The sequence below is a fragment of the Mytilus californianus genome, unplaced genomic scaffold (assembly GCF_021869535.1).
Source record: "Mytilus californianus isolate M0D057914Y unplaced genomic scaffold, xbMytCali1.0.p SCAF_4, whole genome shotgun sequence".
Classification (NCBI taxonomy): Eukaryota; Metazoa; Mollusca; class Bivalvia; order Mytilida; family Mytilidae; genus Mytilus; species Mytilus californianus.
The window spans coordinates 3,893,309-3,920,863 of NW_026262690.1; the positions used below are offsets into that span (position 1 = coordinate 3,893,309).

Genomic DNA, 27,555 nt, shown 5'->3' on the forward strand with positions numbered 1-27,555 from the left:
GCTCTGCCTTTATTAGCTAGGTTACTGTGATCACACAGATAAACTTTTTCGGTATCAAAGTATTCCTGCTTCAATAAAGCACTTATCAACTGACCTTTCATATTGAAGCTTTCGTTGTCAGCTCTAGGTGTTGGTGTAGATAAGATAACTTTTGAAGATGGATATAAATCACATGTTAAAGATATAATTTCCTTCATTTTGTTAACACAAATTTCTGCACTTTTTTCACGTAGCTCATTTGTTAAGGACTATATATGCACGCTCTTAATGCAGATATATTCACAGTTTAAGGCAAAACTGCTTGAAGACTCAACGCTCAATCAATTGATAGATATTATTAACAATACCTACAAATGTTTAGACAATACATTCTCTGTAAATAATACTGATGTTTCTTATATACAAACATACTTTTTCCAAATCAACCTATTATTAAAGAAACAATTATTAACAGTAACTGATGTCCTTTTTTACATTGGTTTGTGAATTTATCAAAGCAGTCTTCATCATAAAAATTTGAAATCAACTCCTCTGAAAGAAAGCAAGCTGCCTCTACTCTTTACAACAACTGAATGTTATATTCTTCGTACATAGTTGATTTAACAATTTGTTACCGTATATGTTTTTCTAAGTGTCTTTCAACTCTGATTACGATAACACCTAAAATTAAACTTTGTTCGAAACAATCATTTACATCTGTCAGTAGTAGTTTGGTAAAATTTGTTTATTTTATTTATTGATGTATTAATTTCTAAATATTCAGTTTTCTGTACCGTGGAATGAACCAAAGAAATTTGCAAGGACTTATTGTGTTGATACACACATGTGCTGTTTGTATATTTTACTGTATCATAATAAAATCTTAAGGTTCCACTTCATATACATTTATCAAGAATTGTAAACATTTCTACCTGCAAATCTACGGTTACATAACAATTTGTAAAAGCGGAGTCAGGAGCCTGTTGTTCAGTGGTTGTCGTTTGTTGGTGTGGTTCATAGGTATTTCTCGTTTTCGTTTTTTATATAGATTAGACCGTTGTTTTTCCCGTTTGAAAGTTTTTCCACTAATCATTTTTGGGGCCCTTTATAGCTTGCTGTTCGGTGTGAGCCAAGGCTCCGTGTTGAAGGCCGTACTTTGACCTATAATTGTTAACTTTTTATACAAAGCGACTTGGATGGAGATTTGTCTCATTGGCACTCATACCACATCTTCTTATTTATATCGACACGAAAAACACGATTTGATATCTCGAAATGATTTTCTTCCATCAAAAGATTGGCCTTTTATCTGTTTAAATCACCAAACTACGATTCATTATACCTGCCATACATTTTTATTTGGACGATGTAACACCAATCAAGCAATTCACCTAAACAATGGTAGTATTCCCTAATGTGCACTGCATCGGATAACAGATCAGTTTCAAAATAAAAGTATCCACATTTACGACAAGAAGAAGATTATTATGATGTTAGCATAGAGTGCGTAACAACCATATGTGATTGTCCATATTCCATTTGAAGCATTCGCATTCACAATGTCCTTAATCCACTCTCCAACAATATCATCTAAAATTCTTAACGATACAGGTCCTTTCCTTAATATAACGTCATGGAAGTCTTCTAAACGGAAATTAGGCCCTGAAAATAAAATTAAAAAGAAAGGTTCCTGATTTAATAAGTTGCCGAAATGTTTGTATGAACTCGTGGTTTACCAAGATATGGGCATAACTTATGTTAATTCAGTGAACTATCTTCTGTCTTACACATGTGCTCAAGGGCGTCAAACGTCTTAATAAGAGTATATTCTATGCAAAACTTAGAAAACTGACAAAATAGCATCATTTTGAGATCTTGTCATGAATATTTAGGTATGAACAAAGGTCTTCCCAAAATATCATATTTAGCTACAAAATGTATTGTACAAGAATTTTGATGTTGGTGAAATGTCTTTTTTTGGTAAAGCCTTGTTCATGAGAAAAATTTGGAAAAAAGAATTTGGAAAATGGCATTTTTTGGTCAAATATGTTCATGTCAACAAGTTTCTGATGTAATGGTGACAATACAACATACATTTCCGGTCTAGGATACCCAGGTTAAATATACACCTGTTCATTTATCAGAACCTTATTCTGAAGTATGGCAGCATTCTGCTTTTTTTTAAATTATAGGAGTCAGATAGTGACTCTCGTGTATGTAACCGCTCATCCTCTTATTCGTTTATAAAAGATTTTCTTGAACTTAGCGAACTATCTTTAATTAAAAAAAACAATTGTCATTATTGCATTTAGTAGTTAACGTGACCTGTGACAAATCAGTAAATTAAGATATTTCAAGAAAAGTTGGCTATAAAATATGAGGCAACTAACATTTCTTTTATTTGTTATTAATTTCATATCATATTCATGTTTCCAGGAAACTTCTTACAGTATTTGAAAGAATGCGTAACTCAATTTGCTGATACAAAAGAAAGCTGTTATAATACTCTAATATTGGTCACTGCTCTTTCCGTTGGATTCCATGGACCGTAAATATATGACTGTACGCTACGAGTTCTTCCTCTCATTATTATTTCAGATACTTATAGTGGGAGATATTATGCAAACAATTGTGTAAATCGTGATACAAGAATGAAATCAGGTATAAAGGTTAACTAAATGTTAAGTTAAAAAAAACAGCTGCTGGCCATAAAAAAAATCATTTTTTCATGATGGCCACCGCTCATTTTGCAAATGGTGTCAGTTCAAATCGGCTACATTTCGTGAAAAGCTGTGCTGTAGGTAAAATCCAATGTAAATTTTGATAAGTGTTATTAGTGATTGTCATGATAAAGACAAGCAATTTATATTGTGATTTAATTATTGGAAAGTGTTGTCGTATGCAGATTACTTGAAGGAGTTCATGCCAAGAAATTGCCTCCGTTGAAATTCTGCAAACACCCCATAGAGCAAATTACATGGATGATTAATGTTGACCATTTGGTATATGGCCGTGTTCTAAGCGACACGTACATGAAGGTCATAAATTAGTTTGTTGAATGAAATCAAATCTTTAGCTACTAATGAGTGCCGATGAGGTAGACCGGAATTTTTAGCGAGGATTTCTTGGCATGTTACAGATAGAAAACTCAGGGTTAAAATTCAAAGAACAGAAAAGGGGCAGTGGCAAATATTTCATCATGGTATATTTTGAACACAGAGAGAATTACCCCGGCACCCTTTGCAAAAAAAAAAAAAAACATTCTTTTTCTTATTTGTGTCTTCGGACTTTATGTTTTGAATTGTAGTTTCACTTTCCATATTCGGTATTTATTCAAATGTAAGCTCCACTTGCTAAAAATCACGTGATGCAGGAATATAGTATCTTGGAGTTAGGCTATTTCTTTCTTTTCGGGCGGGGACTCCAAGCAAACAACATGCATGTGTATAACGGCACTGCAGATTTTCGTATTAAATAAAGAAAGTTGCCGGTCCGGTACATGAATAGATTGGTTAGAAAGCAAGGTTTTAATTATATTTAGAATGGAAAGCTTAATTCGAGGGTTGAAAATAGAGAGTACAAAAAACGGGGAGAGGGGAAGTGTTCCACTGGGAATATTTTTATCCTATGAACTCTACATTTGAAAGGTTTATTATTTTTTTTATTTAATTAAAAAAGAGAAAAACAAATGTAAGACAAACTGTGAATGGTCTTTCTTCCTTTCTCCCATGCCAAGAAATTGCCTCCGTTGAAATTCTGCAAACACCCCATAGAGCAAATTACATGGATGATTAATATTGACCATTTGGTATATGGCCGTGTTCTAAGCGACACGTACATGAAGGTCATAAATTAGTTTGTTGAATGAAATCAAATCTTTAGCTACTAATGAGTGCCGTAGGAGGTAGACCGGAATTTTTAGCGAGGATTTCTTGGCATGTTCGTCATTTGATATTGTGGTCGTATGCATATTCCTTTTTTCTCTGAATAAAACTAAGATAGTAAAAGGAAGACAATCCTTTTTAATTTCACATTAAAATGGTATTTTTGTCCCATGTGCATTTTATTTATTTGTATTTTTTTTATATTCCAATGAAGATTATTTGAAAGGCAAAATCTTAAAACAGAACCGATTGATTTTATATATGCGATAGTGGCAGTTTATTAAGGATATCATTTTGCTTTCTTAAATATATCATTACCAAGAATACTTTTTGCACGTCTTCTTAACTGCTTTATTTTCATCTCTCCGATTTTATATGCACATGCCCTTCCTGGCCATGTAATAATCATATCGACCTCATTTTCGATCTGTTGTTGGTCACTTCCTGTATAGTTCCGAATGTATTCGATACCTTGTTCCCTGGACCAACTAAAAGATTAAACTCATGTTACTACTTCGCTAATTATAATCGTAAGTTAATGGCAGAAACAAATTTGCCAATTTATTAATATATAGTCTATTTAAGATACTTTTTGCATATTAAATATCATTAGGGTACATTTTTTATTCATACACCGACTTATTTTACGTAGTTTGTGTTTGTTAATGACATTGCTTTTTTACCGAATAGTATCCCATTGCTCATTTTTTTTCTTTTCTGGCTGCATTTTTTTAATGCAAAAAATAGATATTAAACCTTAGAAATATCTTATGATTTTACAAATATAGCATGGCACTGCCTTACTTTTTTCTACACATTAATTAAGCATAATTGAACCATACATTTACCCAAATGCGTGTATTCCTGTGTCCACCACTAACCTACAGGCTCTGAGTATTTCAGATATAAATCTACCAAGCCTGCAAACATAAATATCACAAATGAGTTGGCCATCCATAAGAAAGATCAAGAACGGACTTTACGAAGACGTGTGCACTTATTCACAACTGAAAATAAAAGATAGGATATTACTTCCGTACGAAGACGTGTGTACTTATTCACAACATTGAAAATAAAAGCTAGGATATCGCTCCCGTACGAAGACGTGTGCACTTATTCACAACACTGAAAATAAAAACTAGGATATAATAACCATTGGTGATAATCAAAGCTAAAACAAAAGGATTCATATCTAGCTCTGCATTGGGCATATATCGTTTATTTACTAGTAACATGCATATGTTTACTTATTCAGAGGACAAGGATCACTTATACTAAAATATGGCCTTGAGTATCAACTTTATCATGCATGATCAAAAAAGGTCACAATTTGGTTCCTAAATGGATTAATTTCAACTAACCCAAAAGACTTAATACTAAGTAAAAGAAATCTCTCCATAAAAGTAAATTATAGGCCTCAAAGTCAGCCCAATGTGATGATGTTGTCAAAAAACAATGATTTTGTTGATTTTTTTCAGACCTATATAAGCTTCTGACGTCTTTTCACTAATTACGTTGGATGTGAACTAATTGACATTTTAGTCTTGGAGAGCGTTTCATGGTTTTATATTTGTTGAAATTGGTTCTGAACAAGCTTTCAGTAACCGCGAGTACTCTTAGATCGATACTTTGTCTTTTTTTTACTTAAAACATCTGTATTGCACTTTTAGTTGCTGTTGTAACAAATTAATCCACCGCCGAATATCCCTGTGAATTAGTCACTGGATATCAAGGGACATTACACAATAAATTTATAAAAAAGCATACGTGGTTGATTTAATAAATCAAAGTAACATGATCACTTAATTTGTACTGTTTTATCCATTTATTTTTCTGAGTAATAGTTTATATTTCTGCAAGCAGATTAATCTTACAGGGTACCAGTATAACTTACTTATCGTATACTGTTGAATATAATCCCATTTCTGATCCTAAGTATTCAGCATATAATGCCCAGCCCTGAAAATTTCAAAATAATTATGCAGAAGTAATGATATTTGTACAAATAAATGTCTGCGAATCTTTCTTCTATGGATACTATTAAATTTGCTGTTAATGGCTTATATATATGAACTACATGTACATGTATCTTACACAGTACATGACTAAACTTGTACCGTTGTGTACTATGAATATGATAATGGAAGTATTCTGTTATGTCTTCGGTTATGATATCATAATCATGCATTTATGAATTGTAAAAAATAAACTCATTGACACAGAATGGAAGAATTGAATAGATGAACAGAAAAAGAAAGCAGTAACAAAGCGGATGAAGACTACGGATGAAAAGAGATATAAAGAAAATGAAAATAATATTGATTCTAGTAAAAGAATAAAGACCAAATTCATAGAGAACTGTTGCTTATTATCTTAAAGAAGTTAAAGAGATATCAAGTAAGCAATATAAAATAATAATATATAACAAGGAGTAAACACTAGATCGACCACTAACACCCGAATCCTCCGGAGAAATAATACAATAAAACAAAGACAAATAACAACGAATAGCACATACGTTGATGGTAAACTAAATAACCAAGATCCACATGACCAAGATAAAAAAAAAAAGACCAACAAGACAAATTTTGTTTCTGATGAGTTTGTCCATTGTCATTAGGTAGAAGCAATAAGACATTGGGCGACATATAGTTAAGTCATTTGTAAATTGCTGATTCCGAAGAAGGTACGTCTTTTACAAGATGTCTTATGACTTTTTATGTCGGTGAGTTGACTTTCCTGTTTCTTCTATCAATAGTAACATGTGTAAGAAATTTTACACTTAACCTGTGGTAGAAATCCGGAGGGTTAAACAGTTCCTGCTCCATTACTGGCATCCGTTGTGTTACTCATGACAGAAACAAATATAGTGATAAAAACGATGTATCTACAATTAATACATACCTCGATATATGCTGTATAAGTCGGGTAACTAAATGGTACTGTGTGAAATCCAGTGTTGAATATATTCTGTCGATAGCGTGGAAGGTTTCGGCTAAATGCATATGAATTCTGCAAAAGCAAAATATATATCAATAAAGAAGGCAGTGTTAATGGCTATTAATAAAGAAGTTATGCCTGTAAATAAAGAGAATAGTAAAATATCAAAGAACATTCACATTTTGAATTAATTAAGTTGTCAGCAGTAAGAAACATTTTTCTTATAAATAATGTACTTTTGAGTCTGATGATAATAAGAAACAACTTCTAACATCCTGTTTTGGATTCTTTCCGTTTGAAAATTTTTACACAAAAAGATCCATTTACCTGGAAATGATGACCAGGATTGGCCTCATGCAATACCAATGGAATCGTCAGTAGAGATGATCTGAAATGAAGTTTTTTTAATTATGTAACAATTTTTAGTCAAGTCTGATTTATCAAGGACAAAAATAATAAGTTACAATTGTGCTTTTCGGAAGACTACAATGTATATAGTCTAGGTTTTTAAGTGTTTAAATTTTCTTAGAGAAAAAATATGAAACACTTAAAATATAACTATATAAAAATAAGGAGATGTGGTATGATTGCTAATGAGACAACATCAAAGTTCAAATAAAGTGGATGTAAGCAATTATAGGCAATCTTACGGCCTTCAACAATAAGAAAAACCATACCATATAGTCGGTTATAAGAGTCCCAGACATGAAAAATATAAAACAATTCAATTGAGAAAACTAACGGCCTAATTTATAACAATTTACGAAAAACAAATATGACAGGCATGAACCAACGACAACCACTGAACTACAGGCTCCTGACTTGAGACTGCCACATATATAATAGGGTTGAACTAGTTTGCTGGCGCCAAACCCTCCCCCTAACCTGGGACAGTGCTGTAACAATACAACATAAGAACAAACTATAAAAATCATTTGAAAAGGGCTTGTTTACTTATTCAGTGTTATATCTAGTCTCACTATTTTTAATATATACCACCTTTGATAAGTGTTAAGTATGACGATAAATTTTCACTTTTGTTCTCGTACTAGGGACAACAAAATTATTTATTTGTAAAAATTATTTCCGTACTCCAAGTATACCTTACAACAAAACTATTTTTATTTACCTGTGTACGTTATTTTATTTGGCGGCCTTTTGTCCAAGGTTATGGTTGTCTTTCTGATATTGTTTTATATCTAACCTCCTTGTTTTATTAATTTTGTATTTACATTGTGTCATAGATCCGTTTAGTGTATGTTCACTTGTTTTGTTAATATGTCTTTTGATTGAGTTAAGCCATTTCAATTGATATTTTATAATGTGTCTTTCTATGTTGTGATGTTACACTATTGTTTCAGGTAGGGTGAAGGTTGGCGCCTATTCAAACGTTTAAACCCGCTGCATTTGTTTGCACCTGTCCTAAGTCAGGAACCTGATGTTCAGTGGTTGTCGTTTGTTGATGTGGTTCATAAGTGTTTCTCGTTTCTCGTTTTTTATATAGATGAGTCCGTTGGTTTTCCTGTTTGAATGGTTTTACACTAGTAATTTTTGGAGCTTGCTGTTCGGTGTGAGCCAAGGCTCCGTGTTGAAGGCCGTACTTTGACCTATAATGGTTTACTTTTACAAATTGTGATTTGGATGGAGAGTTGTCTTATAGGCAATCATACCACATCTTCTTATGTCCATTAACTCATCAGATCGATAAAAAGCAGAAAAAATATCAAACGAAAACACAGACCGGACGTGACAGCATATCTATACATCCAACAACAGAAAAAGACACGAAGTACAGATTTGAGATTACTCGCAGTTACTCACAGCTAGTTCTAAGCCAATAACAACTAATAAAAAAAATCATGTATCGAGAATAAATTTCAATCAGTACACATCCAAAGTTCAACTGATTTAGTGTAAAGACGTCATTAACAGTCAGAAAAACACGACCTTGTGCAATGCCAAAATATAGGTATCGACAGGTTGCAGTACCGTGAATGTGCATATGTGTATAACAACTATATTTAGTATGGTTTTAACTTACTGATAACAAAATCAATATTTATACCAATAGAAACAACATTCCAAAAACAAATTACAATGTTGAATTGGTAACTATGTAGAATAAGTTTATTTAAAGGATTAATAAGTTTACCCGGATCGTATTTAAATTCCCGTGGTCGGTAAACAACATTCCGTAAAAATAAGAATGGGCTATTCCGTTTGAAATAAGTTATCTACAGATACAGCCAAACTTGCAAACCAAATCTTTGTATCTATGGAAGAATTCAGTAAAGGTTTTAAGTAATTTGTTGTAACGAAATCCCTGACTTAATAACTTGCCAGTAATACACAAATTACGCTCATTGAAATCCAAAACGTCACCACAGACATGGGCATAGTGATAATGTGATATATAAACACCGTAAGACGGTGCCAAAGAAACATCATCGTCCAAAAAAAGGAAAATTAACAATAGGGAATGAAAAATCGTCCCTTTTGTCGAAAACATTTGTGTAGAGTTTCTAGAGTAAAACTGAAATATCTAAATCTAGGTCAGTTTTTGCTGTTAATATTTGACTTATTTAAAGTAAGTTCCTTTGAGTAAATTTCGGCAATATATTTAAATAATTCTTGATTATTTAACGAGAAATATCATCAAGATAACGGTAAATGTTGTTGAATTTATCTTTAAATCGAATTTAGACGGGTGTTTACTGAGTTTGACCATAAACTGTGATTCATAACAGTTCAGGAACAAGTCTGCTATTAAAGGGGAACAATATGTGCTCATAGGAATACCTATAACCTGTAGATACACTTTATTGCCGAAATGTATATAAATGTTGTCAAGGAGAAAATGCACGGCTTTTATCATCTCATCACACCTCCAGTAAGTATATCTAGCATATTTACCTTTCCCAATTGAGAAAAACGGCTTTATATGAGTTGCAGCAAATAAATTTGCAATCAGATTTATCAAACGACTATTTGATGAAATAGCAAAACGTTCGTTTGATAAGATTGTGTGGATGTGTAGTATAAAGAGTGTCAACCGCATCAAAAGGACCATCAAAAGCACGTGATTTATTTAAAACATCCAAAGAATTTTTTACACCCCAAAAATAGCTACTTCCACGAATGAATATCGATTCGCTTAAAAACACTAAACACTATGTAACCAATTTAATTGTTTCGTTCACCCTCTTCTAATTTATGTTTATTGCATATCATCCTTTTTTATTGCACTGCATATGAAATCCCAATATGAAGAATTAAAAGAAGTACAATGGTCATTTTTTAGGATAGGACGCATTGCTAAATCATCAACAAGTAAGTGTCTATGAGCTTGGAAGCTTTATTAAGAAATGGCAACTGGAGAAGTAAAGATTGTGGCTGTAGGTGGATGTAACAGTTGCCACAATCCCATTGAAATACTATGACGTCAACAAACGTTATAAAGATTAAAAACACGATATAATTAATATCGTAACAAAATGACAATATGGAAATATGTTCGGCCAAGAGACGCGCTACTGAATTGATTTTACAAAAGAACGTTCTAAATGGGCAACAATAGGAAATTATTAATTAGGAATATTATCTGTCTATATTCGACCATGGAAATTGGATGTACTAAAACAAATGATATTATAGTTGGGGTACTTAGTTTCCACCAATTCTTAAGTTTGGAATATGTACCTGTTTATAGCAGGATTAACATTCATATAGAAAACGTTACTTCTGTATGACCCTAGTGACAAATCTTTCCCATCAATTATTGGAAGTAATCTGAAAGAAAAGATCAAATTATATCATTGTAAACATATGCTCAATATTTTTTTTCAATCCAGATGATCATGATATTTGGGATTCTGTAAACATTTTAAAATCTTGACCGTTTTTACGATGATAAATTTAAGTATACAGATGTTGTATTCGGTCAACCTAGAATTAGATACAATATATAGGACTGTTATCATTATTACCTGGTGGCTGTCTCTTTAGCGTCTACTCAATATGCCTATCCCTATTTGTAAAATGTTTTCTGTTTACTTTCACAATGACGATGATAAATTTGCACGAAATCATGTTGCGAAAAAGTAGATAAAACAAACAAGTTTCACGAGACTAGACATTCCTTATGTATCGTCAATGTTTTTACAGCACCGCTCGAAACGCTTTTTAAGATCCTTTTGTCTCAAATAATCATAGTAAAACACAATTTTATATGATTCTATCACCATCCTTTAGTTTACTTACGCGACTTTGGGTTTCTGTAACTTGTAGAAGACTGTATCCAGTAGTGTATCATTCACAGTTTCCAAAACGTCACGTACCATCAAAAACTGTTGATCCTAGTTAGCAGCATGAACATTATCATTACATTCAACAGTAAATCAAATTGAAAAAAAAAAGAATTACAATACAACGAATTTAATTATTAGATTGAAAGAGAACCTACAAAAAAGAAGCAGATATACGCGCTGCTGTAGTGTAAGCATCTTCTACTGTTTTAGTTTCGTCTGCCGTTTGGAAATGCCATAACAAGTCATGCGTGACGGTTCAGTTTAGTCAAATTTGGCTTCTCTGTTTAGTGGAAATAATGTCTGTCCAAATTATCAAATGTCATAATATAATATAATGTACTACAATTCTTGAAACACAGGATCCCTACGTACAAAATGTATAAATCTACATCATATTGAGATATAACTTAATTCAAACATTGATGTATACTCACTGGTGAGATGCTTGTATGATATTGGACATGTTTGACAAATGTTGTTAAATCTGTGTGAAAATTCAACTGATCTTTTATCTGTAATATTCAAAGTACGATAACTTGAGACATTATAGTATTTTTTTCCAAGATAGCATTCCTGTATAAAACTACGGCCCAAATTTTCTCGACAAAAATTTTGCTTGTGAAATCTATAATCATGATGCTTCGGTCATTTTATTGTATCATATTCTCATGAAGAAAAAAAAACCATTTTAACTCAACGTAACGGTCAATTTTCAAAAGTTGGTTTTAACCTGACTTACGCTTAAGTTTGAAATAAGTTTTCTACGGGTACAGCTAAACTTTCAAAATATATTCTTGTATCTATGAAAGAATTCAGTAAAGGTTTTATGTAATTTGAAGTAACGAAATCCCTAACTTAATAATTTACTGGCAATACAGTAGATTACTTTCATTCCAATTCATAAGGTCATAACAGAATTTGACATAGCGAACGAGTTGGGTTATATAAACCCCGTAAGATGGATAGAAAGGAATACCTGCATCCAAAAAAAATATACATATTTTATGATATGTATTTATATTGACAAAAGAGTTTTTTTTTGTTTTTTGTTTTTTTTTGGGGGGGGGGGGGGGGGTAAGCAGCATTTGCATGTCTTTTAATTTGTTTAACTTTAAGATGAGACATTCCGATTTTGTGGTAGGTCGTAAAAGATGGTGAAAACAATGTTTCATCTGAAGGGGAGTCGTTAACGATAAGACGCCAATGAAAATGTTTTGAAGCTGCTACAAGAGAGGGTGGATAATATAAAAAAAAGAAGGCCATGTGGGTATGATTTCCAATGAGACAACTATCCACCATAAACCACATGACGTGGATGCAAGCAACTAAAGGTCACTGTATGGCCTTCTATATTGAGCAAAACCCATATCATGTAGTCAGCTATAAAAGGTCCCTATGTCTTAAAATGTGAGACAATCCAAACGGGAAAACCATCGGCTTGGTTTATTACATTTTCAATTAACGAAAAACAAATATGATAGAAAAAACCGATAGCGATACTCACAGTTACTGAAAGCTAGTTCAAAGCCAGTTACAGCTAATAACTAATAAAGAAATCATCTTCTCCGAGCTTATAGTATCAATCAGTACACATCCAACGGATTTAGCGTATAAAGACGCCATAAACAATCTGAGAAATTTGAAAATATAAGTAAATAGTATCGACAAGAGGTAGGTCCATAAGTTTAAATCGCTGTATAGCAATACATATTTAGTTATTAGATATAAGAAGATGTGGTATAAATGCCAACGAGATAACTCTCCATCCAAGTCAAAATTGATTAATTGATCATTTTTGGTACAATAGAAACTGAAAATCGAAATCTAGATGACAATAAACAAACAGTAACGTAAAAGAGAAACGAAAGATACCAAAGGGACATTCAAACTCATAAGTCGAAAATAAACTGACAACACCATGGCTAAAAAAGAAAAAGACCTAGAGACAAACAATAGTACACATAACAACATAGAAAAGTAAAGACTGAGCAACACGAACCCCACCAAAAACTGGGGGTGATCTCAGGTGCTCCGGAAGGGTAAGCAGATCCAGCTCCACATATGGCACCCGTCGTGCTGCTCATGTTAGTACAAACCCGGTAATAAGTCTAAATCAGTAGGTCACATTCGCGGAAAAGGGACGGGATTGTAGTTTCGACATTTGGAACATATCCGTTATCATCTGTGAAACGGATATTCCATAGCGGTCAACCAACTCGTGATGGCGTCCGTAAAATTTACGAAGGGATGATTTCAACTTCACCATTTGGAACTCTTGGTTTAATAACTTACTTGTGAGCATCAACCCTCTATCAAGGAAATCATGATAGGAAATGCAACCCCTGGAATATCGTATCAATTTGGAGATATATACTCCGTATGCAGGCGCTGCTGGAATGTTGCTACATATAAATGGAAAGTTCACAATTGGGAAGCTGAAATCATCTCTTTTGTCGTAAAGTTTTGTTTTCAACCGACCCTCATTGTCAATTTCTAGATGTAAGTCAAGATATGAGTCAGACTTAATTGTATCTGTTGTATCCTTTAACTTAAGTTCGATGGGATAGATGCGTTCAACATAGTCACCAAATTTTGAATTATTTAGTGAGAGAACATCATCTATATAGCAGAAAGTAAAGTTAAACGATACTGCTTACTTCTTTTCTTTCTTCCTAAGAAGTTCCTGTATGAAGTCAGCCTCATATGAATAAAGGAACAAGTCGGCAAGAAGAGGAGCACAGTTGGTTCCCATGTGAATGCCGATTGTTTGTTGAAAAACGTAACAAATGTGTTGTCAATCAAGAAATCAAGCATCTTCATAATGTCAGTTTCAGAGAATTTTTTGTTGAATCAGAGTGATTTTTTACAAAGTAGGATTTATCCCTCCTTAAGACAAAATATTTGTATTCTTTATGAAACAAAGCAGGACCAACTCTTTCAATTTGTCTTTTAGTTTAAAATGGGGAATACTTTTTATAGTGATTAAGATTATAACACGATGTTGACTGCTGTACCCTTTTTTTTTGACATTTTTACCTATTATATCTGTTTGTTTTGTTCACACATTGTTGTCAATAAAATGGAATTCTATGCGACTGTCATACAAGACGTGATAGGTTTATCTAGCTATAAAATCAGGTTTAATCCACCATTTTCTACATAAGGAAATACCTGTACCAAGTCAGGAATATGACAGTTGTTTTCCATTCGTTTGATGTGTTTGAGCTTTTGATTTTTCCATTTGATAAGGGACTTTCCAATTTGAATTTTCTTTGGAATTCGGTATTTTTGTTATTTTACTTTTTGTGTAAAGTGTAGAAAAGTCAAATGTTTTAATACTATTGCAAGATGAAAGAGTCTTAGATTGTATGTACTCTAAAAGATCTTTGGAATTTTTCAGTAGCCATATCTGATTCACACTACCTCTAGAATAGTTAGTTTCACAATAACTTTGAAACCCGGCATTGATTGCTGATAAAATTGATGTTAATAAATTAGAAAGATGTATCGTGGAGCACTTGGAAGACCCAGCAATATACCGTTGTTTGTAAGGACACTTATGTAGTTTAGGTATCCAATAAAGTGATGGAAGATCCAGTTCTTCATCTTTGGTTGAAATTCCAAAGGAACATAGAACAGACTTATGATTATCAATGATTCCCTCTTTGGTAAGTGTCGTGGGGGTATTTGTTGAGTTTCCAAGTAAACTGTCAATACCTAATTCATTTATCAAGCAGTAATGGGGCCAGCTGAGGACCACCTCCGGGTGCGGGATTTTCTCGCTGCGTTGAAGACCAATTGGTGGCCTTCGGCTGTTGTCTGCTTTTTGGTCGGGTTGTTGTCTCTTTGACATATTCCCCATTTACATTCTCAATTTTATGTAATGTGATTTACACACAAACACGGTGTTGTTTGGGGCATTATCTGCGGGGACAACAACATATTTTTCATGGAGGTAGGACAAGTGTTTTGCAACATTTGGGTCTTTAAAGATTGATGTAGCATGTGTATTCATAGACCCATTCAGTTTCTTAATTTTGATTTGTATCAACGACCTCACAGCCTTAGTGACAGTTGAATTGACAAGATTTGTCAGATTATATCATTAAATTAAAGTGGAAAATATTGACCTTATTGATCTGTTTTGCTATTCTTTCTACTTCATCTAAACCTGTAACATGAGCTTCATCTGGAGACATATCTGATGTAGTATGGAATTTTAGACATGCTTTGTAATATCCTATTCCATGCCTCATGGAGTGAAGACCGGGTTCTTTTCGGGTAGCTGGAATGTATTCCTGAAATAACATTGATTTTTTTTTTAATATTCATATAGTATATTAACATATGTATAAGTAATTTCATATTTTTAACTACAGAAATGAAATATACAAAATGCCCACACTGATAGATTAGTGACACCAGTACATTACATATTTCCATATCTCTTACATCGATTAAGTATATAATTCAAAATAAAGCAATTGATACAGAAACCACCGAAATCCATTTAATTACAGGCTCCTCGCTTTTTAGACATGCACATAAAGTATATGGCATGGTTAACAAATGATTGTAAGCGTTCATTACTCCGCTAACCTTGGAAGGCACATATTCTCAATACAACATCTTAACCAACTAGACAGACAACACTATGACAAAATGTAATATATTGCGTATACCAATGAGGGATTATCAAAATATCAAATCTTAACCAAAGAGACAGACAACACCAGAGCAAAATGTAAGATAATGCGTATACCAAGAAGGTAATCATGATATCCAATCTTAACCAATGAGACCGACAACACCAGATAATGCGTATACCAAGAAGGTAATCATGATATCCAATCTTAACCAATGAGACCGACAACACCAGATAATGCGTATACCAAGAAGGTAATCATGATATCCAATCTTAACCAATGAGACCAACAACACCAGATAATGCGTATACCAAGAAGGTAATCATGATATCCAATCTTAACCAATGAGACCGACAACACCAGATAATGCGTATACCAAGAAGGTAATCATGATATCCAATCTTAACCAATGAGACCGACAACACCAGATAATGCGTATACCAAGAAGGTAATCATGATATCCAATCTTAACCAATGAGACCGACAACACCAGATAATGCGTATACCAAGAAGGTAATCATGATATCCAATCTTAGCCAATGAGACCGACAACACCAGATAATGCGTATACCAAGAAGGTAACCAAAATATCCAATCTTAACCACAGGGATAGACAACACCAGGGCAAAATGTAAGATAATGTGTATACAAAGAAGGTAATCATGATATCCAATCTTAGCCAATGAGACCGACAACACCAGATAATGCGTATACCAAGAAGGTAATCATGATATCCAATCTTAACCAATGAGACCGACAACACCAGATAATGCGTATACCAAGAAGGTAATCATGATATCCAATCTTAACCAATGAGACCGACAACACCAGATAATGCGTATACCAAGAAGGTAATCATGATTTTCAACATAACTCTAGAACGGTACGCGACTCACTGCCCAATTTCGAACTCTTATGTTTTGGTTTTTAGCATTGTGTATGAGTTTCATAAAATTTGCATGATCAAACTTAAGGTAGAGTGCAGAAACGAAAATGGGACGGACGGAAAGACAGATGGACGGACGGTCAAGGGTAACACTTAATGCCCCGTCGCCTACGGCGGGGGCATACAAATGGACAAGGATGTAAAAAACTGTTTGTTGTACGAGTTTCGATTTAATATGAATGGCCAAACTGGACAGCGAAACGATACAAGAACTTCCTGTTGGAATACTTACGTTAACAAGGAAAGAGTCAAGTTCAACATAAGCTTCATAAGCCATCTGAACTTGTCTTAAAATTCCTTTGTCTTGAAACGATCTTTGAACAATACTGAAAAAGAGCAAGAAGGTGAACTGTGGTTTATTTTTATCAATAGTACCGCTTAAGTCGACGCTAGGGGCCGTCTTGACCTTGTTGTAGGGTATGAATGATTTGTTCATTGTTGAAGACCCTACATCAACTGTCAAGGTGAAGAACAGGAATAAAAGCCCTGTTCATTGATAATTTTCCATGTTTTCTATGTATTGTGTGCGATTTTGTAAGTTTACTCCATATCCTTTCATTTTCTATTGAAAAAGACATTTAGTTAATTAATATTATTTTCCATGTTGTCTTATCACATAGCGTTCAGTATTTCATGTTCGACTTGAAAATAAAAAAATCATATCAAATCAAACGAAATAGATAAGTTTCATGTGTTTATTTATTTTAGAATTCTGCAATGTATTTAATATTATTTCAACTTTGAATAATTCGTATAGTTTATATACATTAGATGGTATTTGGTAAGTACAAACATACATTTAAGGCATATTGAAGTCAAAGATATCTATACAGGAATCGGTTTTTCGTAAACTATTGTTTCAACACACCTACTATTATTCTGTGACAAAAATGGTGATAGATGTAGATTCATGTCATTCTGTAATCTTTCTATCACACTCACCTACAATTACATGTGTGTGGGTAAGTTTCGGAGTAAGTAAGTGAGTAAGTGGGTGATCATGTTGGTATGCTTTGACATGAACAGTGAAATGTGTGACGTTTTGTTTATTGCTATGTATATAGATTTCTATTTCTAACAGTTTTGAGCTACATAAGAAACTTGTGTTATCATATTATCACTCACAAGCAAGAACATCTCTGTCATATAAACAGCTGATATCTTTTTTATCCAATTGTTTAGATTCATAAATTAATGTCGGACGACGGTATATTCTTCACGGAAAACATACGATTAATTTGTTTTGGTCAGTATTCAATGTTAAAACAATATGATTAATGGTAGCAAATATTACACGCATATCCATTACGATATATAGTGCATATATACAATACTTGGTATAAAACAGACACAATGAGTCGAATTCTCAACGTGCTACACAAAACAATGGCTCATATAAAAATACAAGAAGATGTGGTATAATTGCCAATGAGACAAGTCTCCACCAGAGACCAAATAACATAGAAATTAACAACTATAGGTCACCGTACGGCCTTCGACAATGAGCAAAATCCATACCGCATAGTCAGCTCATGTATTTTTGATGATACTGCGTTGTTGGTTTCATATACCTGTGACGCCTTCTCTTTTTATTTATGTATGTCACCCTACTTTAACACAATGACATCGTATCTATACTGACCCCGAGCCGATATGTTTCTATAACTTCCAAAAATTGCTTGCTTAGCGGAGAATTAGCAAATGGCAATTGTTTGGTTTGGCAAGGCCGGGTGTTGTACCGAGAGTTATAAGGTCAAATGAAATTGGCTAGCTTAAAAAAAGTAAAACTATGATTACTCACCATTGATGACAAATAGTTTGTTCTTTTTAATCTAATAGCCTTCCTCATCAATGATATCTGTTCATAAATCTGGAATGCACATTTCAAAACAAGCATTAAGGCCTAGAGTCTTTATTATCGTTTGAGCCTTTTTTTCTCATTGATTAAAAAACTGTTGCTAAGCTCTTTATGTATGACTTGTGTTTCTGGAAGAACCCGAATAAGATATGATCTAGCCACGAAGTTTGGAAAGCCTTAAAGAATAATAATTTGTCAAAATGTCAAAAAAAACAAAACAGTTAACTCCTCTGACTTAAGCTTTGCCTAAAGGATTTGCCATATAAGTTTAAGTGCATTTACATAATACATATACAGGTAGAACGTACAATTTAAATCATGTGAGTATACAGGTAAAATGTACCCTCCTTTTCATCGTGTAAGTACACGGTAATATGTATCATTTTAATCATCTAAGCATACAGGAAAAATGTATAATTTTAATCACGTAAGTTTACGAGTAAAATGTATTATTTGAATCATGTCAATTCCGAAGCATTGCAAATGGAAGAGTAGTTCACTAAGTTCTTGATAGTCCACAATCGACTCTCTCTGTGTTGGTATAAAGCGTTTGAAAACTGTTGTGTGCGCACGACAAAAGAGTTCTCATGCATTAATGTATTAATTAAAACAACTTTTAGAAAGTTCGAATAACACAGCAGTCTAAACATATAAACTGAAGGATCTAGGCTCTGATCCTACCTGTACGGGTAAATGTTCCAAGTCTGTAGAATATATACCTTCTAGATTATTGAAAGGATTCAAGGCACCATACCTGAAAATATATTACAATAAGATATGGCTGAATAAATCAGTTAATCGTGATATTGTCTCCTAAAACGACATTATAAGCTTAAAAACCGAATAAATAAAACTGTTGGTTTTGTTTTTGTTACAATGGCAATTGGTTTTTGGTACTTTTGTACAGAGCAATTTCGGACTATCAAATATTATATACTGTGTTCTAATTTAGAACTATTTTTACGTATAGTCCCAGTGCTTAGAATGGTTTTACACTAGTAATTTTTGGGGCCCTTTATAGCTTGCTGTTCGGTGTGAGCCAAGGCTCCGTGCCGAAGACCGTACTTTGACCTATAATGGTTTACTTTTATAAATTTTGACTTGGATGGAGAGTTGTCTCATTGGCACTCATACCACATCTTCTTATATCTATTAGATATTGTATTTGTATCAGTTTATGATGCTGGTCATACAGTATATGTCAACTGCGGTTGCTTTATGCAAAGTTCAAAGGTTAGAGTATACCTGGGATTGTCAGTATGTTATGTCCCACAGTAAACTCAAGTTTAAAAGTAAAGGTGATGTTGTGTAAGAGTGTTCACACGATACCAATATACAATGGTGCAATACTATCTACAACAATCCCATTATATCGTCTTTTTAAATGGAATTATAAAGTTTAAATAGAAAAGTTTTTTTTTTAATTTTAATTAAAATATTTTGTTGTTTAAAATAATGTTCTTTAGAATAACGAGAACCCGTAAGTCTTTAATTATAAAGTCTTAGAAACTATCGCTAGTTACCAGGTAAGTGGTGAAAATATGAATATATACTCACATTACCCATCTATGACCTCTGACAAATGTTTTCACATAGTCCCGTAAGATTCGAAGATTTATTTTATCTTCTGAGGACAACGATTCTAGGTTTAATTTGTTTATTTCTGAGAGAAGTTCTTTATTCAAGTTCTGAAAATAAATAATGAATATTTTCCAATTCTATGTATAATATCCTAAAATAACGACTCTTGGCAGGTGAAAGGTATGTTTTAAATTGGTGAAATATCACGATTTTCATAAGTTTTGAATACAAATATTTATTCTACGATGTAATGCTATGATTGATCCGGTTAATCAGAATCTGACGAGGTTTTTCTTCTAAAACCATCGTCTACAAATTATCGAGAAGAACGAACTTAAGAGTGGCGAGACATTAACAGAATCCGTTCGCATGACAAGGCATTTATCAAACTGAAGAAAATATATTAACCGTAACTGCATTACATCTTCTCGTTTGTCAGTCTATGACATGACACTCCATGTTTTCATAACAAATTATCAATACAAAAAGTGAATGATTGGAAAGTGTATGAGTAGTCCGTTAGTTTAACGATACAAGGGTTGTGTAAAGGTAGGTGCTATACCATATATTTAATTCAGGGCCATTTAAAAAACTTTGGTCCTACAGTTTTCAAAACAGTAGTAGGCAAAATTTAGATTAAACAATCAATAATAATAGTTGTCCTATATACGGTTCAACATCAGTGAAAAAGCAATCTCATGCAAAATGTTTACACAGTCACTGGTAATTAAAGTTGACCTTATGAAATAAGGAGATGTGGTATGATGACCAATGAGGGGAAAATCCACCAGAGTTAAATGGATTTAAGGAACTCGTACGGCATCTTACCATTGGCAAAACATACACCGTATATTCATCTATACAAGTCATCGCATCACAAAATCTGAAACAGTTCAAACTAAAAAAACCAACGGCCTTATTTATGACGAAACAATAAACGAAAAACAAATTCGATAGACAGCAATCAAAGACATCCAATGAACTACAGGCTCTTGACTTATAGACAGCAACCAAAGACATCCCATGAACTACAGGCTCTTGACTTTAGACAGCAATCAAAGACATCCCATGAACTACAGGCTCTTGACTTTAGACAGCAATCAAAGACATCCATGAACTACAGGCTCTTGACTTTAGAAAGCAATTAAAGACATCCCATGAACTACAGGCTCTTGACTTTAGACAGCAATCAAAGACATCCCACGAACTACAGGCTCTTGACTTATAGACAGCAATCAAAGACATTCCATGAACTACAGGCTCTTGACTTATAGACAGCAATCAAAGACATCCCATGAACTACAGGCTCTTGACTTATAGACAGCAATCAAAGACATCCCATGAACTACAGGCTCTTGACTTATAGACAGCAATCAAAGACATCCCATGAACTACAGGCTCTTGACTTATAGACAGCAATCAAAGACATCCCACGAACTACAGGCTCTTGACTTATAGACAACAATCAAAGACATTCCACGACCTACAGGCCCTTGACTTGTAGACAGCAATCAAAGACATCCCACGACCTACAGGCTCTTGACTTATAGACAGCAATCAAAGACATCACATGAACTACAGGCTCTTGACTTATAGACAGCAATCAAAGACATCCCATGAACTACAGGCTCTTGACTTTAGACAGCAATTAAAGACATCCCATGAACTACAGGCTCTTGACTTTAGACAGCAATCAAAGACATCCCACGAACTACAGGCTCTTGACTTATAGACAACAATCAAAGACATTCCACGACCTACAGGCCCTTGACTTATAGACAGCAATCAAAGACATCCCACGACCTACAGGCTCTTGACTTATAGACAGCAATCAAAGACATCCCATGAACTACAGGCTCTTGACTTACAGACAGCAATCAAAGACATCCCATGAACTACAGGCTCTTGACTTATAGACAGCAATCAAAGACATCCCATGAACTACAGGCTCTTGACTTATAGACAGCAATGAAAGCCATCCCATGAACTACAGGCTCCTGACTTATAGACAGCAATCAAAGACATCCCATGAACTACAGGCTCTTGACTTATAGACAGCAATCAAAGACATCCCATGAACTACAGGCTCTTGACTTATAGACAGCAATCAAAGCCATCCCATGAACTACAGGCTCCTGACTTATAGACAGCAATCAAAGACATCCCATGAACTACAGGCTCTTGACTTATAGACAGCAATCAAAGACATCCCATGAACTACAGGCTCTTGACTTATAGACAGCAATGAAAGCCATCCCATGAACTACAGGCTCCTGACTTATAGACAGCAATCAAAGACATCCCATGAACTACAGGCTCTTGACTTATAGACAGCAATCAAAGACATCCCATGAACTACAGGCTCTTGACTTATAGACAGCAATCAAAGCCATCCCATGAACTACAGGCTCCTGACTTATAGACAGCAATCAAAGCCATCCCATGAACTACAGGCTCTTGACTTATAGACAGCAATCAAAGCCATCCCATGAACTACAGGCTCTTGACATTAGACTTAGACGGTTATGGCTAAACAGTTTATGATAATTTGAATAGCTTGCTCATAACAGCTTTAAGATTTTAGCCAAATGTTAATCTCGGGCATTTGTACTTGGTGACAGTTTTTTTTTATCCCATTAACAAACAACGTGTGCACTAAAATCACGACCGGTTATATACGTTTTTTTATATCTTACCGCTGCTAATAAAAAACTGTTCTAGAGTGTACCATCAGACTAGTAGTCCTTACTTCGAAATTGACATGACTAAAATAAAGTTATTAAAGTACTAAAGGGGCAATAAATATCCTTGGTCGAAAAGGACTACACTATTGCCAACGGAAAAAAGATGAACAGACAAACAAAGGTATGATTTGATATACTTTAGGCCTGCTCTTTGTAACTGCGATCATTCCTTGTTATTTTTCTAACGGTATATCTATATTGGTGCTGACCCAGTGAGAGTAAACCCCTTGTTTTCTTTGCTATGTCATATCGACTCTCCATACGAATATTGACCCAATGATAGTGAAATAAAGAGGTTTTACTGTACTATTGACCCAATGATAGTGAAATAAAGAGGTTTTACTGTACTATTGACCCAATGATAGTGAAATAAAGAGGTTTTACTGTACTATTGACCCAATGATAGTGAAATAAAGAGGTTTTACTGTACTTTATCACGTTATTTTTTTGTTTGCTAAATATAAAATTAGCTCCTGATGTATAATTAATTTTGTATGAAATGTACTTACCTTTCTCCTTTTGTATGTCTGTAACGTAAATGACTGACGAAGATGAAATTGGTCCTCATTGACAAAGGCGCCTGGATACTCTTCTTTTAAATGATTATAAAGTTGTTCTTCTAAGTGTTTTATTCTTTTAACAGCAGATACTGAAAATGTATTACCACAATACTGAACATCTTTAAGTCTTCATTTCGATTTATGATTGTATAGAGAGCTGAAATGACGTTTTTACTAGAAAAAGTGCAACGATTTAAACTATTTTGATTGACAATAAACGGCAGCAATCATGAAATTTAAGTGTTATTATCATCAAAAATAATATCAATATTTGTTGAAAATTTGAAGAAAAATACATTATGAATTAAGGATATTTTGGAAATATTTCAATAAAACCAGCTACATAAAACATACAAAAGACAGAAAGATGTTCCACATAAGACATGTGTGTATATACATACAAAAGACAGAAAGATGTTCCACATAAGACATGTGTGTATATACATACAGAAGACAGAAAGATGTTCCACATAAGACATGTGTGTATATAATACCACAAAAGACACGTGTGTATATAATATGTTACACTCTAAATCGCCTAGAGAGAAAAATTGGAATATTTTAGTTTTAAGAAGATGATATCAATACCAAATGTTGTAAAGGATAAGTAGCATTGAAATATACAAATGGCCGATAGATTCAAGAATAAAACTCAGTTCATTACGTTCGTTCAAAAATAAATTCCTGTCGTGTAATTATTTTTAGATAAATGAGCTTACTTTTCTCCGTTTGTATGTCTGTTTAGTTAATGACGGATGAAGATGAAAAAAATATATAATTGTTTTACCAAAGTTAACAAAGTTGACCTTAGATGAATTTCTAAATGTATTGTATATGTCCCTTCTGATCATATAGCTACTCGCCTATTTAGATATTCATACATCATTGACGTTCAAATGTTTGGGTTTCAGCGTACCTGATGAAATTAATTTAAAAAGAAACAATATCTGCATTTACAAGCAATGGGTATATACCCGTGCTGGACTGTTATCCCCCGAGGGAATCAAGCTTTCAAATGTTTCAGAAGTTTATGATGTTCGGACGCACACAATTTACAAAGAGATATTTGCATTTACCAGCTCTGAACGATAACACTGATAGTGGACTGTTAGTAGTCGATCCTTCTGTACTGACACAATTTATAACATAATTCCCATAAGTCTATGTTCATAAATCAAGAAATTATTGAGACACTAAGGTTTCAGCTTTCTGAGGCAAAGTTGACCTAAGATGAATTTGCCTTTTCTTTCTATGTTCCTTTTCGTCATAACGCTCCTCGTGTATTTTGTCATATGTGCATCTTTGACTTTACAATGTTTGGATTTGAGCGTAATAGTTTACAGAGAATATTTCATCTAAATATCTACTTCTTTCTTGTGTTGTTAAACATATTATTAAGTAGTGTTTTGTTAGGTCTTTATTGAGCTTTCAATTGCATTCCTTCCAGTTTTAAAATTGTAAAAGGAAGACGATATATCGGTTCTTTCCTTTAAAAAAATCTTGAAAAAAACTTTCTTCATTCGAGGTGATTAGAGCTTGACATTTTGTATAAAAACCTGTCGATTGTTGATATCTAAAACCTGTCTATTGTTGATATCTAAAACCTGTCTATTGTTGAAGTGGGTAAGTTGATATCTCAATATGTTTTTATTATTGTGTTGTTTGGTTTCTGTGTCATTGACGTTACGTCATCTCCTTTCAATTATAAAAGTACATTTAAGGGTGTTGTCCTCACTTCAATTTTAACTACTTTAAATTGATTATAGTGTGTGCTTAAGCCTTAATATTTGATATCCTTAATATATGCATCTGTTTCAAATTATACTTAAATTCGTTTATTAAAAAAGATTTTCCCTGATTAGTTTGAAGGTGAAGAATGATTCTACATGTAGTTTTTTGCCGATGAAAGTTTACAGCACTTAATCTTAACTAGTAAAAACAAATCGTTTAAATCAAAATGTAATTACCAACATTTATCTTTTTAGATTAAGTAACACATTTATTAAAACTTAATTAGAATAAAAACATTCTGTTGAGTGGTAATATATTTTTCATCTCAAAATATAACTTAGCTAGTTGTCAGCCGTCGCACTTCAAAAAATAATAATGATCAAAAGCGTTAACGTAACCTGTTGTTAAGAAGGACTATTGTGTAATAATGTATTTGTATGACTACTTTTACTTTTAAAAGGTCATACATATTTGGTTTCAGTCTCAGCCCTCTTCAACTTTGAAACTCTGAAACTGTGAAATAACATCATGATTGCGGTCGATCAGTATCATACTTCACCTCACGTTGGAATGTTGTCTTACATCTCCTTTTGAAGTAATACATGTTGTGTGGATTAAGAACTTTTGATGCTCGCATTTCTAGTTTTTTTGTTTAGGTCGACTTACCTGTTGTTTAAAAGTCTCTTAGATAATTACAATTGAATTTTGAGAGAGGAGGGTTATATTGGGGGTTTTTTTTTTCATTCTGAAAATTTTTTTTGTACCACGCAAGCATCATATCATATAAATTTTTTTTTTGACGCGTGAAGCGCGGAATATTCAAGGAACATTAATTTTAATGGCAAAGACTCTCAATGAGAAATTTGTTGTTTTCCTGATCAAAATATGTTTTTTCTCTAAAATTGGGATTTTTTTTAACTGCATAAAGGCCAAAATAAAAAATTAGCATAACTTAGTAGACCTTTTGAATAATATCAACAGATTTATGATGGAATTTTCTCTCCTTCATCCAGCAAGATATGTCTTCACTGTGGACCTTGATATTAAAGTACGTTTTATAAAACTCATTCAAAATAGACACTATCACAGATCTGCCATCAATACATAATTCTCTAAAGAATGCCGGAAAATAAATTAAAGTAGTCATTTCCAACGTTCAGTGCATTTTCAAATGATGTGAAACAGTATAATGGAATTATTATTTTTAAGAAAACTTTCTTGATTATATGAACAGATACTTAATACTCAGAGACTTAATATACATGCAACAATAAGAAGCTAACGAAAAAGTACTTATGACCTTTCGAGCTAAAGATTTCTTGGACACACTTTTAACAATTAAATTATAACTTCATAATTTTGTATTTATTTTCAGATATAAGTGTGCTAATGCAATTGTTCAAGAATAAAGCTGTGTGTAGTATATGCAGAATGTTCGATAATATTTATGTGTAATGTCAATATTAATTTGTCACAGATGGTGTTTTATAGAAACAATAAGAAATCTACTTTAGCATTGTTAATGAGATCCGACAATAAAATGACAGGTGTGACAGAAACTCGACTTTACTCGGTTCCCATTATGTTGATGTGTCTTCAAGTATTATATTAAAAAAAAATTCATGCATATAAAGTCGTTTTTTGTGTTTTATATTAACAGTTTTTCTTTTAATTTTACCCCTGCTATAAATGAAGCTCTGAGGTTGATGAAATATAAAACTATCAAAAATTAAAACTACTTACCGTGTTTAGATGCAAGAATTCTAGGGAAAACAGTAAAAACTCCAACAAAAAAGAGACTAGCTGTAAATAATATCAAATAAGTCATACCGATCTATCACAAATTGATAACTATAAAACTAACTTCATCATGTTTAAGTGAGCTTCATCACTTTCATGTTAATAACCCCTTCCGTAAACGTCAAGAATTCATTCATTAGAAATAACGTGTTATTTCACTGCTCAACTATTCGAGCAGAGATAATTCATCATTTTAAAGATGCCGTCGTAATCTAAAGAACAATGACTTTATGAGAAAGGCGCATGTTATTATTTATTATAATTTTGCATCTGTTTTGCGTTTATGTGCAGTAATGTACGTTCTATACATATTGTTTTCTATTCTTCCTAAATTGTTTGGCAAATGTTACAAGCAGTCTAATTGTTCCATTAATTGACAAGAAAATCAATGTCAGTTTGTGTGAATTCAGAAGATGTCACTTAATATAGAATTCAAATGTTCTATTATACCAATTAAAATCATTTTGCCTAATACCTCAAACCGATATTTTTAATGTGAAAAAGAAATAAAGGGGCAATCAAAAGTCATAATGCGACTTGAAAGACTTTCAACACCTAGGTTAAACGAACAGACGGACA

General features: G+C 33.2%; 1 protein-coding gene across 1 annotated transcript; it reads right to left on the minus strand.

The window, feature by feature from the left end:
• Positions 1-1,311: 1,311 nt before the first annotated feature.
• On the minus strand, positions 1,312-27,234 carry LOC127737320 (uncharacterized). The gene is made up of 17 exons (XM_052247909.1): positions 26,920-27,234; positions 23,395-23,534; positions 20,118-20,248; positions 19,242-19,314; positions 18,504-18,572; positions 17,571-17,644; positions 16,935-17,028; positions 15,241-15,408; positions 11,545-11,622; positions 11,064-11,158; positions 10,503-10,592; positions 7,131-7,191; positions 6,768-6,875; positions 5,758-5,822; positions 4,712-4,783; positions 4,182-4,351; positions 1,312-1,641 (listed from the first exon to the last, which is right to left on the minus strand). Exons 1-17 carry the CDS (start codon positions 27,002-27,004, stop codon positions 1,445-1,447), a joined length of 1,770 nt encoding a protein of 589 aa, XP_052103869.1. The 5' UTR covers positions 27,005-27,234; the 3' UTR covers positions 1,312-1,444.
• Between the last annotated feature and the right edge of the window lie 321 nt (positions 27,235-27,555).

Bases quoted from the DNA above. Each gene is read 5' to 3' on its own strand.
- LOC127737320 (XM_052247909.1), bottom strand. From the start codon at position 27,004: ATGACTTATTTGATATTATTTACAGCTAGTCTCTTTTTTGTTGGAGTT. The intron at 17,029-17,570 runs GTGTGTTGAAAC...GCTCTTTTTCAG, and splicing joins TTGTCACAGAATAATAGTAG to TATTGTTCAAAGATCGTTTC. The intron at 6,876-7,130 runs GTAAATGGATCT...TTGCTTTTGCAG, and splicing joins ATCCTGGTCATCATTTCCAG to AATTCATATGCATTTAGCCG.